This window comes from Linepithema humile, chromosome 2 (genome assembly GCF_040581485.1).
Source record: "Linepithema humile isolate Giens D197 chromosome 2, Lhum_UNIL_v1.0, whole genome shotgun sequence".
NCBI lineage: Eukaryota > Metazoa > Arthropoda > Insecta > Hymenoptera > Formicidae > Linepithema > Linepithema humile.
The window spans coordinates 9,092,278-9,111,944 of record NC_090129.1 but is presented as its reverse complement, the minus strand read 5'-3'; the positions used below and the strand labels follow the sequence as shown (position 1 = coordinate 9,111,944).

The following is a 19,667-nucleotide window of genomic DNA, read 5'->3' as shown; positions in this document are numbered from 1 at the left end:
ATAAAGTCACAAAGAGAATAAAGTAAAAAAAAAAGATAACAAGAAAACGCGTGACATTCTTTTTGTATCTTGTTTAATTTGCATAATATTCGACTGCTAAAGTTATCTAAAATGGAACACGCTATATATCAGGACTGTAATAGAAAGGAGAATCCAATGTGTACCTCTTTAAGAAATAAAGGAGCATCGTATGCTTATCAAAAAGGCCAGATATACTCAAGTACTGAAAGGAACTTATAGAACGCACTGATAAGAAAATACTAGAAAATGTTGTTCAACTGAGATTTCCAAATAAATACATTTCTGTATTTATTTTTAACTGATGCAATATGCTCATGTCATTTCAATCTAATACGTATTTGTGCAAATCTGTTTTGTTTCAAAACTGAATATGTTTTTGCTCGATTATTTGAATATTTTATGACGAAAAGATATAAATTACGTTAAAATAAAATTAATACGAAATATTAAATTTTTCTGCTCTTCTTTACCTATTTAAAACTGATCGATGTTTATTTTGAATAATGATAGATCGGAGTTTATCGTAAATCTGAGGATTCTCTGATGCGAGTACGCAATAACGTGATAAACGTGCTGCATTTGCATTGTTTAAATTAGTTTAACACGCATAACACTGAAAATTGTTCGAAAACTAATAAGCGCGAAAATGTTATCCGCACGCAAAAACATCAACGAGTTTCAACATAATCGGTAATATCGTTACGAATGTATGTGCAACGCTGAATGTTGGAAACAAGAGTCTGTAATTCCCAAAAGAGCGAGAACTCGCGAAATACAAGGGGATTACGAAGAATATACTCGGCTGAATTTTCAGCGACATATCTGCGATTTTCATTTACACAGATTAATAGATCTTTCACTATTACATATTAAAATTTTGTGAAAAATAATGCTTTTAATCTCAATTTACTCAAATAGAACATTTTTATTTTTAATTATTTTGTTTTCTATTCTCAATTTTTCACGAAAAATTAAACAAAAAATGTATAAGTCCCGAAAAAAACAGTATTAAATAAAATTTAATCTGATATTTCAGTAAAAAATATATTTGAAGATATTTAGAACATGTAATCGCCCTACATAAAATTTATAATTACAATATATTATATGACAAAAGATTTGATTTTTAATATTTTGAATATAAAATTTAATAATAACTGACCGTATGACAAAAATTGTATCAATTTTTTTTATATATAAATTCTAATAAATTTTTATAATTTATTTGCGTTCTGACAAGCTATAAAAGTACGTAAAATCTAAATATTTTTAAAATATTTGCGTATGTTTGAAAAACAGTAATAACGGAAATTGTGCGACGGCGAGAAATTTAATCATATAAGGATAAATATAGAAACGAGAGACGCATAATAATTATACATGTAATTTGCATCATTTCAAACACGTGTCAAAATAAAAGTTTATTAGCAGAATGAAACATAAATAATTCTCATAATTAATTAATCGCTTAATTGACGATTTAAAAAACACAAGTAACGTTAATTTCTTTCACTTAAACAAGCCGGTAATAATTAAAATTTTCCGCGAGTACGTTAACAGAATGACGGAAATGGGTGGAAATGTTATGCTATGCGTGAAGGGCGTGCTCGTTTGCATAGTAGTTGATAAATTGCGATTTGACATAATAATCCGGGATAATATCGCGCAATTATGCAAAAACGTTCGTCACTGCCGATACCCATAAATTATACACGAAAATTAGAACGCTAATAACTCTGGCAGATTTTAATGTTTATTTCCAATGAGCGTCATCTTATTAAAAAGTATGCAAGATTTATAAAAAATCCGACTGCGACGAACTGCATCAATGATTTAGTAAATAAAATTTGTGCGAAACTCATATTGCATCGTAATTGCTTCGTTGCTAATTAATGAGGAATTTACGATACCGATGTGTAAAACTCTGTTTCTGTCTGTGCTTGATTCTCAATACATCTCGCATAACACTTTGTTCGCCTACTTCGAGTTTTATTGAGTATGTACTCAATAAAATCATGTTAAACAGTTTTTTTATTCCGTTTTGATTTAAATATTTCTGTTCAAATAATGCATTAGGTATTACTATAAAATATTGTATATTTATATGTTATTATAAAATATTATTAATTAAAAGATAAATTATTGATTGCGTAAATTGTAAATAAAAATATTGAAAAAATATTCTGTATTAATGCTTGCATCGTCAGCACATTAATATGCAATATTTTCAAGATGTTACCTGTTTTTGTTATTGCGACATAAATAGATAGATTTCAAACATCAAGGATCCGAGTAAAATGAAGGAATATTCTTTACCCTTTTCAATCATGATGCAAGAAGCGCAAATATGGCAAAAGTGGTGCGAAAAATTTCATTTCGTTAAAATTCCTCGACTGTATTGCGAATCACGTTTTTCGCTATCCAAATGCTTGAGACTTTGTTGTCGCGTCACTCGGCGATCAATTTGAAAAATGGTCTATTCTATACACATTTTTTTTTATTACTGAACTATTATTATTATTATCTATAATTAAAATTTAACACGAGATTGTAATTACAATCCATGACAGCATTTAATATTACGTCAATAATGTCATCGATGACTGAAATATTACACTGAAATAAATGTCAGAGAAATCACGTTTGAAAAATGACGCAGATAAGGGCCTTCCGGTGCGATAATATAGCATATTTTTATTATAGATCGAGAACGTAGGAAGCACGATAAAAAAGATACAAAGGTGGGAATATACCTATGTGGAAACGCACGTGAGCGTCGCGTTGCTGGTAGAGACGATGAGAATACGATGATAAGAAGGTCGATCTCCTTTCGTATGCTACGCGCGCGATGCTGATAATAATGTATGCTGATAGCGCGAGCAATATATTTTGGCGATAAATACGACCCATGAAATGCAAGCAAAATGACACGTTCTGAATCTTTAATGCGAAATCATTTTCATAAGATTACAAGCGTGATGTCGCGATGTCTTTCGAAATTAATGAGCACATCTTGTCATTAAGTTCCTCCTTCTTATCAGCTTTATCAAAAACGAAACAAAACCTGAACACATCGGCATCATGATGGAAAAGTTATTTTTTCCCCTTTATTTCTGCGTTTTATCATAATGCAATATTTATTTCAAGCAAAACTTGTAAATAATATTTAGATCATTATTTTGATTTTAATATAAATTTTTAATGCAAAATCTCAATCATGTGTTAACGTTTCGTGATTTATGACATTCTCTAAAATTAATGAACATATTCTTCTATCAAGCATTCTTTTTTCTCTAAAGATTATTAATAAGCTCCGTAATTAACTTCGTGATAACTGATCATCTCTGCTTCACGACGCATTAGTTCGTAAATAACGCGCAGCTAGAGAAGGCTTTTCATAATTATTCAGCCAAATAAATAATATACTATAGAAGCGCACTATACAAGCTACGCCAAACACAATGCGTGTCTGTCGACGCAAAATCCGCGGATAAAATATGCAAAAATCGAAGAGCGATCGCCTCGGCGGAGTGAGCTCTGTAATATTAAACAATACGAGAGATTTCTTGCGAGCTATCATATATACGGATCGGTCTCTCTCTTTCTTCCAATAGTTTCTACACGTTTTCCGAGCCGAGAGCTTTTACGCGCCGGCTGCATTTATGTGCTGATTTTCCAGCCGTCTGTACGAGGGAGTATTGCACAGATTCGATGGTCGATCACATCCGCCCTCTGATCTTTGTACCGCGTCGTCGTAGGGAGTGGCACTGTTCTCTGGTCCACCACCCATCCCTCCCCCCCATTAAGAAAATGAAATTGGCAATATCAATAAAGTCCAAGTATGCCGATAACATAAAGGTACCTAAAGACGCGGGCGCGAGCGCACATTTCTTCGCGAACAGGCCCATTTAATTTCCAGAGAACATTTCGATGTACTTACAGAGTATCCGCGCCGCATACAGTAAACGAGGAAACTGCGCGACCAGATGGTGGCGAACGAGCAGGAATTGATCCCATCATTCGAGCCGAAGCAAGAGAAAGGGCGAGAGAGAGAGAGAGAGGGATGGGGAGGAAGAGCGAAGAAGTCGTCGGAATTATCCGCGGGAACTAAATCAACCCGGCAACTTACGTAACTTTGTGCGTGTTAACCCCGTCCGCTCATTCGATTATGTCACACTGCAGAGGAAAGGCAATGGTTTCCCCTCCCCCTCGTAGCTTTCCCTCCCAGAGTCACGAAAGTTTCGATTCCACGTGTGCGCGCGCGAGGTTTCGATTTTAATAAGTCTTCCGTTCGTGCAAACTCGAATTCCTTCCGTGAAAGGGAACGGCACTCGCGCGCGCGTGCGCTCGACTGCTCGTGCCTTTAATCGCAATAAAAACACGACGGTCATTTTCTAGTTTCGCGGCATTAACAATTTAATGAAGCTATTGGCAACAAGCTTCGTTGTTAAGGCTTTGCTCGGTCGATTAGAAACTTTAAGATACCTTTTTTCTTTTTCATTTGACATTGCCATTGTGTACGCATAAAATAGATTTGAAAATAAAGTTGTAAACTTCTAACGAACTAAAATGTGATCTCGCTTCTGCGAGAAGATTGTTCTGTTACACAAAATAATTATAAACACGCTGAAAACGGAAACTGAATGAAAAATCTGGTACATAAAGCATACAGCCGTGACAATAATAATGGCGACTAATAAAATAAGCGACGACAATCATTTTAACGCATTTTAACCTTTGAAAATTTTATGGCGCTCGTCGATTGCTTTTTACGGTGCGCCTTCGCGGTAAAATAGTTATAATTTCGGCGTGATTTCGCCGGAATATCGCGATCGTGCTTTACTCTCGTCTCGTCGCCAGTTTTTTGCGCGCGGAAGAAGCGCGCGAGCAAATGATTTACGATTTGTTTTCTCGTTTTTTGCATCCGATACTTCCGACGCGTCGCGACTTCGGTCCAAAGCGCCACTTCGTTCACCCCTCATACACATTCACAAATTTAGTTCTCCCTCCTCCCCGCGCTCGCTTATTTCGCCTTCTTCATTTTTCGCAATCTCTTCTTTTCGCTAGTAGCTGCTATTCCTCTCTTACGGCTTATTCCCCCGGGAAAAATATATTGGGACAAGAATGAGATTTATGAATCTGCGGAGCGAAATCTTGGGTCGTATTTATGGTTCGAGTGTTATTAGTTCACGTTAGAGCGTATCAAACAACAATATATTTTTGTTAGCGATGCGTGTAACGCTCCGATAGCATACTTTGCGTATTAGATGTTGCACATTTCTTTGAAAATCTTCTTAAATTTATCTTCGTTGAAGTAAAAGCGCAATGTGTTCTAAGCAAGCAAGCAAGAATCTGCGCGTTTATAGTTTTTCGATTACACATTAATAATTAATAATATGTAATGACATATTAATATTTGGGGCACCGAATTCTATCCCGCCAAATATTTTACAAACAAAAATTTATGCTGCAAAGCGAAGATTTACATTTCGGGTATTTTTACGACAAATAAACGAGAGTATCGAGGTAAACGGCGTACACTTCGCTGAAAATGCGCGATATTACTGCGTCAATTTGCTTAATAAACACAAATAAATAGCAATAACAAACACGAGCGCCGTGAATGCACAAGTCTAGTCGGCGAAACGGCAAAGTTATTTTTCCCCGCTTTCCATTCGATGCATGCAATCTCGACTCTCGATGCATTACGTGAAATTCCCCGAGCTGGAGTGCAGCAGGAATGGCGACACTCTCTGGCGTATCTGTCGTGGCTGCCTTCTGTGTTCTTTCTTTTTCGCCCCCTCCCTCTCGCTACACAACCCTTGCATCTTTCTTCCAGCTGGAGTAAAACTGCTCCAAGATGCGAACGGGCGATTCATACGTTCTGGGAAGGGAGAATCGATCGAGCGATCCGCTCTCGAAAGATTACAAGCCTCCGGCGTTGCGCCGTGTTCCGAATATGAAATATGCTGTAGCGAAACGAATCTGCCGTATTTTGCAAATAATGATGTCAATCTGATCGTTGTAAAATATTTCAGAGTTCATCGCCTGCGATAATCAGAGCATTAAGATTTGCGTAAAAGATTAGATTTCGCAACGCGTTATGTTAAACAGTATAAAGTTTAAAAGCTCGTATAAATCAAACACGTCGCATACTACTGTAATTTGAACCTACAATTAGTTTAACTAAGTTTAAACATAAAAAATCTCATATAAAAAGCAAATTTTACATCAAAATAGAAAATAATATTTTATTCCTTATTTTAATCAAATATTTGTAATATTTAGCTTCTCGCGCAGTATTTTATAACACAATAAAATTTTATTTAGCATTAAACACTTGTCTTCCATTTCAATTAAAAAAACATAAGATGTGGATACTATGGTATCTCGAAATGGTTCTGTTTATCGAAGAAGACTGTGGGCGAGCTGTGAGCAAGGTGGCGGAGAGAAGAAAAACAGAAAAAGAGGTAGCAGACGCGCCGGAGTATCGTGTTGGCTGCCACCATCGAGCTGCTTTTCAACCCGGGGAAATTCCATGTAATGTATCAAGCCGAGATTACAAATATCGCGCGGTAAGGAGAGAAAATAACGACAATTCACTCGCTCCGCGCGGATCCTTTTACTCCGAAATGTCTCTATATTTATTGCGTCGTACTTTCTTACGTGTACTTAGCTATCATCTAAATTGTTTTCAAATTATTCCGAGAAACGAATAGATTATGTTACTGATTTATCTCTCAGGATTCATCACAGCAGTCGTAAGAATAACAGATCTTCGAACAGGAAGTAAAAGAGCAAAGTTACGCGGATCTAGATATCTTTTCAAGAATATTTTGACATTTTTGATACTTTATCATTCGTACTATCTCTTTCCATTTTTTCGATCTATTTTCTTTTTCATTTAAATAAATTCAAATAAATTCTTTCCGATTTTATTCTTATTGCTGCCAGTTTCTATGGTGACGGCATTTGCAAGCTGCAAGCTTTCTGAAAAATAACGCGAAGTAATAAAAAATAATGGAGAATATTCGATGATTGAGTTCTTTTAATCTTTTTTTAATAAAATTCTTCTCTTTTAATAAAATTTTGATTTGATCAAAATAGGAAAGAATTTATTTCTACGCCTAATAATAATAATGTAATATATTTTATTAAAATAATAAAAAATAAAATAAAAAATAATTTTTTTTACTATTATTCGAATAAATTCTTACAAAGCTCATGATTTGTAATTTCACATTATAATTTGTAATTTTATAAAAGCGTCAAGAAACGAATTAATATTAAAATCTTACACGTTGATTACCATGCGGATTAAATGTAATTCGCTCTGCATTGTTACGCGGACCGATGACAATAATTTACCCGTAAATCTTCGGATTTAAAAAAAAATGGAAACAATGTATCACGATTTATAGCTGCATATTAATCTTCGCGCCGAGCTAGTATTTCCGTAAGCCGTCCTGTCGCTACAGTCAATGTGTTAAACGATCCATTATCAACGAGTAAACGATTTTCAATCTTTTTCTACCTTCGCGCGGAAATGCGATGTATGCAAGAAGCCTCTGTCGATAGCCGTTGATCGAGCACGTATTTCTCGCATGCGAGATAAGTCGCGCGGCGCGCAGACGAAGCGCGCTCGGGGCATTCTTTTTTCGCAATCTGCATACGCGATCTCTGATTTCGGATATCGAGAGAAAGAGAGAGAGAGAAAGAGAGAGAGAGAAAGAGAAAGAAAGAGAGTGCACCGCTTGATAAAGTCCCTCTTGAACCCCTTTGCAACGCTTGTCGCGATGTATAACCTGGCTGTAGCCCGCGAGCGCAAAATATATCGCGATAAGGCTGGATTTATGCTGTCCGAGTGCTATCGATCGCCCGACTCCCTTCTCACGAGCTATTTACAAAATCTATTTATTGTTGTAGTCCGAGCCAAGGTGCTTCGCGAAACCATTTCGCCGTTATAATTGATACATCAGCTGTTACGAAATAAACTGCAAGCCGAGCGGTAACGATCCACTGTCGATATCTGTGATAACGTGAAACGCAATCGACGTTTCGAAATTAGTTGATGCTGATATCAGGGAACGCTTTCTACCGAAGATAGATAAATCGTGTAAATCGAAATCCAAGTAAGTGTTGTATAAACGGTATAAACGATTGTAAATACCAAAGCGATACTTCATGCGGAATTGAACACGCGGAAATCCTTGTGCGTCGAAATAAACGGACAACATTTATGCAAACGTATGTTTAATATTTAACGGCGTTTTTGCTCAAATGTTTATTCCCCTTCCGGACTGTTGCACTTTTAAAAGATAAATATATGTGTAATTTTTCATTTGCGAGAATATTTCGAATAAATATCAACATTTTCAAAAATGTTTCGGATTGTGATTGTCACAAAAGACGTAGGATTCTATTCATAAGCGACAAATCGTAGGTTGTCGGACAGCTAAACATTAAGGGAAACGAACGATTCGTGATCCCGCAATGATCCCGTAGGCGAAACGTGACAATAAGCAGCGCGAACGCTGCTATAAAGGATCCCTTCGTAGTGATCCCAGGAGCGAGATAAAAAAAGGAAAGGCGAAGAAGAAAGAAAGAGAAAGGGAGATCGATGGAAGTAGCCGAGGTAACGCCGGAAAAACTCAATCTAGGCATAAATCATGGGAATATCGATTCCGCTGCCAACTTTCCTCGCAGCCGCGGCTCGACGTATCGGAGATTCATCCTGTGACGCGGCAATAACATCTCTCGCCGGCATAAAAATTCAACTATACATCAAACTGTCATATATAGCACCGTATTTGTACCTATCTCGCTGATATTTCCTCCGTTTTCTACCGCCCCCGCGCGACGCTCACCCCTTTCTCTCTATCACCCCGCGTAACGCCGTGCTACGGTCACCACACGTGTATACACGGGGTGTCCTGAAAGCCACTTCGTGTTACCGCATCGTGAACCAATAACGATTTCATTGCTCGTCTTCGTGGCCACTGTTCCACATACGAAATATCGGAAAATCTTTTACTAAATTAAAATCGTGAATTGTGGAACACTCCATATCGACGCGCAGTATTATTTTTTATTAATCTCCTTCATAAAAGATGTCGATATTCTTTCAAATAAATCCATAACAATTTTAGTAATCCATAATAGTTTTAGTTTCACGAATCTCTCGCGTCGCGATATAAAGCCGTCAAAAGTTATTCGGTGCTTCGTATTTATCCTGCGACATTAACTGCACGAGTTAACAAGTTCTATTATTTAAAGAAAAAGAAATACATCTATTGTGCGATACGATATAAAGAAGAAGCTAACTTGTTCTTCATATCTCACAGTTGCTATTTCCCTCATTTTTATCCATTTTTCCAAGGCTTTCAATAGAACGAAAGATTTTTCGCGAGAAATTCGTTTTTCCTCGCGCCACTCACGTCGCGATACGAGTATCTCTCGCGTCCCGTGGTCGAGACACCCAGTAGCACGAAGGCAGAAAGCGAGAAGGAAGAACTCGCCGCTTTTACTTCCCTATCGTTCGCCACAATTTTTCTCCCATCGTCCGTTCCCGTCCTCTCTATTCCTCCTTCTCTCTCTCTCTCTCCCCCTCGTCGAGCCACTCTTCTCGCGCCACCTCCTCTCGCGGCACCTTCTCTCAGCAGCGATTTTCCGCATTCGATATTTGCGATCTCAACTTCAGATATCGAGAATTCCCAGGACGGAAGTGCCGCTTGATCGTACTCTCAGTGACACTACTCGGTCCCCATTCTCTACCCACCCCCCGCGCGTCGCACACTTCTCTTCACCCCCCCTCTGGTCCTCTACTCGCCGGTTTCCCTCGACTATCGGCGGTGGAATTGAGCCTCTCGGCGGGATTCCGCGCGCGGATGCGGGGACTCGTGCGAGTCCAAAGTGGATCGATCCATCGATTTGCTTGGTGAAGGATTACGACGCGGCGGGTGGGCACGCCTCGCCGCGTTGTTTTGCATGCGAGCTCGTGTTGCTCGTTTGTTGCGCTTTGATTCGACAAGCGGGCGAACGGCACGAGTGCGTCGCGGCGCGAGCACAATCCCGATGTACCGCCACGATTTTGCCTTGTCCGAGCGCGCGTGTCGCATTAAGATTTTCCCGCGAACGTGACTCACTGATAAGCGAGTTTTCTTTGATCCGTACCGCATCGAGATTTAGACGCTGGAACTAAGGCCACCTTTCCGTCTTTCTCAGAGAGCTACGCGAGCATCTTTCGCGAAAACTTTACGAGATAAAACTCGAATATATGATGCTTCAATTTCCGCAGTGAAATTATAATAAATTATAAAACATTAGAAAAAAAAACGTAATATAATTTCGAATTTTGCGCTTAATTCTTAGAACGTAATATCGATTTGTAGAGCTGAATAGTTTTAAAATCCCATTGAGAGAGAATTTATCGACTAATGAATAATTTTCTTATTAAAAAAGTATTTTTGTACTTTTTATGTTCTCTTCCCTTCTCCCTACATTTTTCCTTGTTATATTCTACAGTGTGGAGTTCAAGGTTGGAATCAAGATTTTTTTACCGTTTTCCTCTGCGCAACAACTCGAAAAATTAACATGGCGGTTCACTAAACTGATGTTATGTTGAACGATGAAAAAATCATGTCACGTTCCAGGGGTTAATGTGCTAAGAGATTATTTGCTCCCTACTGTACAATGTAACTTTCAAGTCACATACCAGTTGTATTTTTATTTCGTTTTCTTTTTATTTCCCTCTTCGTTTGCTCACAATGTTAACTTGGGAGTTATGATATGGGAATTCTCTACTAAGCTGTATACCTTCGGAAGAACAAATTTATCATTTATTTTATTAAATTCATCTCTAAACAATGAACATTTTTTAGATTGTCAAAAAATATTTTACACAAAAAAGGTTTAATTTATTGTTATCTTTGTGAACTTCTAAAATAAAGCAATTCAAAGTTAAATCACGTGATTATTTATCAAAAAGTTAATCAATTATTTCGCAAACAATTCAAATTCACATTACCAAAAACTGTTAATTTTTATTAATGTCTCAAGTTAAAAAGACATGTTTTGGAATTTTATGTATCTCCGTAACATTCATCCTCAATTCCCTGGATTGCGCAGAATGCGTACACTGATTTTGTATCGAGCTACGAGCGCGCATCGATCAAAGCTACAGCAGTTTCGCGTATCTCTAATAGTTTGTGGGAGATGCAAGTTGGATCGGTTTCGCGAGTCACGCCGTATATCTTTGACGGTCGAACGCGAGCAAATCATGTTGTTGATGCGAGTACTCCTTTTGCTACGAGCACGCTGCCAGTACGACCGTGCCATAAAAGTAGTTGGCCTACGTCCAGACGCGTAGGTTTCCGGTAGCGCGCGGCTACGCGCGAACTTATTGTCAACGGCGACAAACGAAGGCGAGAACGGCGGGTCGGTTGCCTTTGTCGGAAGTTGACCATCCCGAAAAGCCGAGTACGATCACGAGAAAATACGCATTGTCGTGTTAGGGGAAAGGCAGTCCCCCACACTAACATAATTTATGTCTGCACTAAGAAACTGACTTGTTTCACCACGTCGCTTTTCGAACGCCTAAAAATTTAACAACGTCCCTTCATATTTTTCTTACGTTTCGCGTAATCTTGGATAAAATTAAGATAAGCAATATACGCATTTAAATGATACACGTATTTATAATATATAAATTGACTCGCAGGAATTAAATTGGAGTAATATTAAATAAATAAAAAAATTACATATCGAAAGTATTTATATAGATGCCACTTTGCATATCATAGCACTAGGAAGCCTAGGAGACCTTTTCAAACCATCTTGCTGGAAAATCATGATATTCCTGAGATATCCGACATAAAAAACATGAAATATCCGGAGAATATTTTTAAGATATACTAAACGTACATCACATTACGCATATACACTATGTTACGCTATTTATTCATACCTGTTTTAAATAGCTATTTTAATGTCAATAAAATAAATCTAATCAGTGAGATAAAAACCTAAAAGACTTTTTTTTATAAATTTATGATGTAGAATAATCCTTAATTGCCTTCAATCTCATCGTGCTACAAGAGTATTCACACACGAGATGTTCTTTTCGGAAATATCTTTAGGAAAAATACGTCTGTGATAAAACCATCGGCTGCTTATGTACAGTATATCAGTCAGTCATCTCAAGTGTGTCGCGCTGCATTGCATCACCGATAAACTCGCATTAGTCGCCGCCGCCTAATCCGTCGCATCTGCGCTGATTATATTACTAGAACACGATTACGAATGCGCAGCGTTCATCACCGCCGTATTATATTAATTACGAGGAATCTAACAGCGTCGCGTCGCGCTTCCGCGCCTCGATTACGAGTAATGCCATCGATGTAATATGAGCTTCATTAGCGCGCGCGCGCGCGCGCTAGCTCGCGGATTGGCCGCCGATCGGCACAGCGGTGGTCGCTAATAAAAGCAATTTGACGAACGACGCTTCGACACGGCGACATACGTCCATCATTGCGTATCGATTTGCAATTTCGTTTTTTCACCGCCACTTGTCGCGACATTGTGAGCTATCGCGTTGCGCGCAGCACCGAGCATCGTCATCCGGTCAAAGGGACCTCGTTTCGACGCGCCGAGCGAGAACAAATTTATCTTACGCCCGCAGACGTTGTCTTTCCATCGACATCCTGTTATTCAAGTAAAGATACACACGCACTTCGCTACATCCGAGCAAAGATACACGTGCGTGCACCTATGTGTATCTTCAAAGAATACCGATCGGAAGAAAAGTCAATTCGATTGCAGCAATTGTTACATTTTTCTCGCAGTTCTCTCAAAACAGACTGATTCAGGATTGTTTTTACGTCAAGAGAAAATTCGATTTCGCGGAAGCAATATTTTCGAACAAATCTGGACTATTATGTCGACAAAATCGCTCGATGGGTTTATTTTTATACTTATCTCGCAATTTTCTTCTCATGTATCTTTATATATTTATTATTTTACTTAAAAACCAACGAATATACAAATATATGCTAAATGCACAATTCAATAGATACTTGAATCAAAACTGACATCATGTCTATAAATCGCATTACAAAGATCTCGAATTACGCGTTTGCAAACAAAGTAAGTTGCAATTGCAATGGAAGACGTTAGAGAATCGAAAGGGTTGATTTTCTTTTCCCTAATCAAGCACGGTATAGAAACTTAAACTTATTGTCACGCAGCTGATCGACGTAATTTGCGAGGGCACAACGGGAACGCTAATAATTTATGCAACAAGGTTACTTCTCAATGCCACGGTAATTATGTTTGCCGGATTTTGCGATGGCGGTAAGTCAGTCGAAGGGCCGCGGCGAATTATCGCAGACCAATTAAGTTCGAGACGTTTCCGAGGGAATCGGTAGAGAAGAACGTTCGCAGAGCATCGGACACAGAGAGAGAGAGAGAGAGAGAGAGAGAGAGAGAGAGAGAGAGAGAGAGAGAGAGAGAGAGAAAGAGAATGAGAGAGTGAACGGCGGAGGGAGGGAAAGGGACGAGAAGCCGCAGTAGGAAGACGAGTACGTACGAATTAAATTACATCCGGCAGAGTTGGCGCCCGATTACTTATTCAGCCCGTGTCACCCGCGACTCTAATCCAGATTAAACGATCGATCCCCGTGGATTAGCGCATAAAAAGCGGGTCGTCACGAGGTAGCTCGGTTACGCAGGTTTTCGTGTGTGTACGTGCACTCTGAGTGTATACTGCAACGACCGCACGTACGCGAATATACGCGAATGTACGCGGCGGCTGTACACAGAGGTAATTTTATTAATAACTAAATCCTGTATCAATCCTCTCAATGAATCATCAATTTTCTACTTTAATTTAAAAACAACATTCAAGAATGTGCGACAATTCGAAAACAACCGCTTAAACGTTTTATCATCAGAGGATTGCGCTCCGTTAATTTATTTGAAAGGGATATTAAGCCGTATCAATGCCGTATAAATTTGCTGTCGGCGAGACTGAAACTTCAGGCAAATCCGGCGTGGAAACAAATGTCGAAATTGTTCACATTTCGTAAAATATTCGGCGAGAAATACGACAAACATTGTGAATTGAGGATATTCTAAGTGCAAATTATAAAGTAGAAAATTGGAAAATAATATTTTCCAACTATTAAAAGAGCAATAAATTTTTATTCATGATATGCAAAATTGTTTGGTCTCGTAATTCAAGTTTCTTCAAATAACAGTGCTCAATATTTTTTATTTCGGTCATTTATAATTACAAATCTGAATTTTAAATCACGTTAACGGCAAAAAAAAATTAATCAGATTCCCTCCCTGCCACGAAAATTTATGATTTTAAGTTATCAAGCAATTTCGAAATTTAAGTCATCCATTATGCCTTGTATGAGTAAACTCCTCAAACCGTGTTATACATGCATTATTGATAATAAGTGTCATAGATTTATGATGTCGTGCAATTCGCTCCGCCACGATATCGCTGATTTTGACACGCTCTTTCTTACGCGCGTCTCGCCGGTTAATATTAAAATTGGCAACGACTAGCTAAAGGCAATCAGATCCTCGGTCGTAAATTTATTAAGACGTGACGGCGCATAATACGATCCGATAGTGGCGGAGAGACGGCAGGACCGAATAAAAAGAGCTCGTAGTGGTGAGGAAAAGGGGGGAGGAATGACGCGGGAATCGGGGGAGGGCAGGGCGAGGGGGAACGTCTTAAGCGTTTATCGGACATGCATAGCATACGTAGCCTGCGGCCTTTCGGGAATGTATCGGGTAGATAATGCACGCACGCCTCCTCGCTCCTCGCCTCGCCTCGCAAAGCGAAGCTTCGAAAAGCACAGAGTTTGTTAATTGAAAAGTTCCGATTATTATACCGCCGCCGACTTAATCGCGACGTGATAAACGGCGGATACTGAGAAGCTGTAATTTTTGGGCGGAGGCTCGCGCGCCGATTTGCGTGTCCGATCATCGGATCGGGTCGATCATAAATCATACGGCACTTGTAGGCGCCTGTTATTCACGAGCGATTAAAATCGAGAACAATGCCTCGGACCAGATGATAATTCTCGGTCGTATATGTGCGGGAGGAAGAGAGGAGTCTCTCGTGCGAGCGTATGTGCGTGAAGCGTGTATACGTTTCAATTAAATTTATATTTCAAGCTGTGCTTTCAGATGTCTTTCACAGACGAGCGAATCTGACATTGCGCGTAGAAAAGAAAGATATTCAGAATATTCTGGAATTGGCAAAAATTTAAATTTTTCACAGAGCAAATTTTTTCATCGAATTTAAAACATTTGATCTCACATGGACGGTCGGCCAGTTCACCGAACAGGCAATCAATATTAGTAATTATCGTGCAATTGAAAGTTAGACTAAAAATACTGTTTCCGTTTCCCAGTTTTCGATTTCAAAGATTACTGTAAATTGTTTAATTGAACATTTCGCGATACATCATTTAGTAAATTCTATTCGCATCAACGCAATTAAAATTGGAGTGCTGAAGTTACGTAGTTGGTCACGTATGTATCGCTCTTTGAATTGGATGTGACTTCGATTAAAGCAATTAACGAAATTACCGTTTTCATTCGAGATTAAATGTAACACGAAATAATTATAATTAAAACATGTACAGAGCGTAATTTCATTTATGCAAGACATAAATCCATGGTGACTTATATAAATCGCTCGTCGGTTTCATAGTATAACTTTATACAAAACCTTTACTATTAAAAAAAGTGCTCGGCTTTAGCAACTTATAATTATTACGCACCTCACAATTCAAAAATGAAAGAGAAATAAATAATTCCTATTCCCAGATTTAAAATTTCCTTGTAAGTTATAAATAATTAAAAATAAATTTTTGTGTGTAACTTAAGAGGAAAAAATTAAAATTTAAATCAAATATATCTGCAAAGTTTCAGACTAAATTAGCGAGATCATTAATGTTAAAAAATAATTATTGTATATGCATAATATTTATCGGATTTTGTATATGCATAATGTTTATCGCATTGAAAAAATATTGATATTGTATAAATCAAATATTGTTGCAATATTAATTTTCACGCTCATCGAAATATTTCGCAATGCATTTATTGGAAAATAATATTTTCTTTTTTTTCCTGTATATTTTAATAAAAATGGTTGCATATTATGTTTGTTTACAAACAAAAATCATTGCATTTAAAGAATCAATATTTTATAGTTTGCAAAAAAATTGGACATTTTTATATTTAGAATTAGAAATAAAAAATATATATAAATATATACAAAATTTGTTCATTGATAATATTAAATTAATGAAAAATATTCTCTTTATTTCCGTTTAAATATGCTAAGCGTTTTAGCAAAACATCAAATTAAGTGCAAAAAAAAAAATTTTTTTTTCCTATTTAATTCGTAGAATCAATTAAAGGTTAATATTATTAAAACATAATAGTCACATCATTATTACATATTAAAATTTGCTCACCGATCGGTGCTTTGCTGTTGCAATCTGCCGGCCCCGTCATTGCCGCAAACACACATTTAATATGTTATGGCACTGATTATCACTTAATACAGTAATATACGACTAGTCAATCCATAAAGCACTCTTGTGAGTTTTACTTTCAACGTAAAGTATGACAATTCTGAAACAAACGCGAAGCAATTTTGTTGCGAATCTGTCCATTAAAAATTCGGCATTAAGGTTATGTTTGATGGAATAGCATTGCGAGTCAAAGAATGCTGAACGCGGATATCATCAAACGAGCTAATTATCAGCATGACCGGCACTGCATTCGACACTCCCGCAATTACGCGCGCGATACGCTCACAAACAAATAAATAACGTGAAACACGACACTCGCTCGTAATTTTGCTCGACACTCCCGTCACTCCCGAGATACGTTTAAAAAATCAGAAATACAGAGACAACTTTACGCCATCATTCGAAGATTCGGCGATCGACGTGACGCGACGACTGCGACGAACTTCACGCACGTCAGGAAGACGATTTGAAGGTTAGACGCGATCATACATACTGATTTCCTATCTACGATGATCATCCGTTGCTCAATTCGATACTACCGATATTCGCAACACTTCCGAGATACGTTTAAAAAGTTCGGAAAACGGAGGCAACTTTCACCGAGTGATGTCCTATACAATGCGACGGATGTGATTAGTTTTACGAATTGTCTTTCGTAATCGCGATTGTACACGTTAATTAACACTCCACGACGATCACCCGTAGCTGGATTCGACATATTCGACATTTCTATGCACGCGGAACGTTCTTAAAGCAGAAAAATACGCGCGAAATACAGGACGACGCTCACTTGCGTACGCCATTATTACCTTTGTCCCGCGCAGTGATGGAACGCTTGCGCATCACGCAATTGGCGCTTGCTTACGTGTGTCGCGTCTTATTCCTATCATTGGTTCGCGCACACAGCGTGACGCGCCGTAGATCATGTGACCGTACAGGAATTTTCAACAAAAAATATGCCGTCAAAACATTCTTTTCTCGCAACCCATCTATCACTTACTATTATTTTATATTTCTAGAATCTATTTCTTATTATATTCTGTTGAAAAATAGATTATATTCTCGGAGCAGACGAATATACTTTTAATTATATTCTCGGAGTAGATAAATATGCTTTAAGAATTTTTCAACGTGGCATCATTTTGATATCAACAATTTAGAATTTTAATAATTGATTATTGAAGAGCGCACCGTGCCGGTGCCGTAATCTAATTAAGAAATTTAATTAAGCGCACCGTATATATTTCTGTTAGAATCTCGTTATTAATTAACAAAATTATTTAATTTGGAAAAAAATAAAAATGTTTAGCACAATACAGAACCTTGGCGGAACCAAGAGATTAAAACATTTGACGAGGTATACACAATTCAACCCGCTAATACACCAGCCCTAATTAGTCATTCACATCGCTCACAAGCACTCGCTCGTATTGCGCGTATATCCAGAGGTATAATCTCATTGCGTACCGCATCGGTTTAATCCCGCCCATTGACAAAGTGGATTGTCAAAGCAGCGGCGTAACCGATGCCATAACTTCGCAAATTCGCTTCGTGTCTTAGCGGGAGGTTAAATCCCGGCCACAGCCTGCGGTGCCGCTAATGTGGGCGCACATTAAAGTCATAATTAGCAACTAATCCGTGGATCAACGTACACCGTGTACCGCGAACGCACAGGCAGCCTCCGTGAAAGCGCATCTTTAAGAACTCGACTAGAGGTACTTTCCATTGAAGATGTTCACGCGCTATTACCACGCTATATACTTTTCATTGTTATGAAGTTATTAACAACGGCATTAATTATAAAATTATCATCGAGAGTGCATAAACGTACTATGTTTGCTGCATCAATATTTTAGATTGTTTGACAACATATAATAATTTTGTTATAATTTTATTTCAATAATAATTATTAACTTCGCGATTAAAGTTTGTCCGTATAGAAAATTTTAATTAAAAAAAAAAGTAGTAAATAAAAAAGATAGACGCTTTATGAAACATTTTTTTTAAACAAATTAAAATCATGTTCTCTTCTCGACTGATAAAGTAATACAATTTTTAAATTATGTTATGACGCTGATGGCGTTCTTGAACAATCAATTAATTAAAATTCTATTGATTTATCATGTTGTTAATAACTTATCACAGTGGATGTTGTCGCGCTTGTATTTATTGTATTATAATTAATATTTTATTAATAAACCTATAAAATTTATATATTTATACTGACATTAATGAATGCAACACTGTTTCGCTATAGCAAACACGCCCTTGTTGTTCGCAATAATCTAAATCATTCAATATTTACGCTTGTGAGCGGGGATTGCAATCTTACTGGAGATTAAACACGTCGCGCTCGCGCTCTCGTATTCAGCTGCGTTGTTTGCAAATCTTAAAAAGTTATCGTCATCTTATTGTTAGCATAACGGCGTCGCGCTATCGCCGACATGTCTCTCCGAGAAACAATAGCCGGGGCTAAGCCCGCAGGATTAAAGAACCTGCCGCGAAGTACTTCCTATCGACGTGTGTTCTCGCTTTCCTCGCCCGTCGTTATGGTGCGCGCCACGACCAACACTCTCTCGGTCTCCATTAGAATCTCACTCCTTTCTTGGATACTTGCCGAGTTGAATTTCGGCCAATGCGTGTGCGGTGGCGAACGCCGCGCGCCCGTTTTCAGAATTTGACAGCCGCTGTCGCTGTCACTTGACTAATGGCCCGAGTGATCCCTTTGTTTACGGCGGAAATGAGCTCGCGCCCAAAGATGGATGTCTCACAATAAGAACGTGCACTTCGACCCTTTTAGCCGCGTAGACTGACATCTATTCGTCTGTACCGTCAGACGTGCCGAGATTCGTGTGTTGGTGACGTTCGCCAGTGACGGTGCTCAAGTTAATATCGCACACGACTGTTCAGAAGCGCATCAATGTCACGTGAGAATGTCGTCCGTCGTTTAGCGGACGCTAAAGTTGATATTGCATAAATGTTTATTCATATGTATCAGTTGCACGTCGGCGCGCACGAGTTGATATTGTAGAAAAGTTTGTTTATATGTTGGGTGCATGTAATTTGATTGGACGAACGCAA

General features: G+C 38.2%; 1 protein-coding gene across 7 annotated transcripts in view; it reads right to left on the bottom strand.

Annotated features, from left to right (window-relative positions):
• Positions 1 to 19,667, bottom strand: part of LOC105680016 (neural cell adhesion molecule 2-like) — a 252,842-nt gene that overhangs the window by 128,333 nt on the left and 104,842 nt on the right. The window contains exon 1 of one of the 7 annotated variants that reach the window (XM_067349028.1): positions 16,527 to 18,423. The exons of the other annotated variants lie outside the window; for them this stretch is intronic. Within the exon in view, the coding sequence (XP_067205129.1) occupies positions 16,527 to 16,566 (40 nt within the window). The 5' untranslated portion in view covers positions 16,567 to 18,423. Of the gene's footprint in view, positions 1 to 16,526; positions 18,424 to 19,667 lie in introns of those variants that run through there. 7 annotated transcript variants of the gene reach the window in all.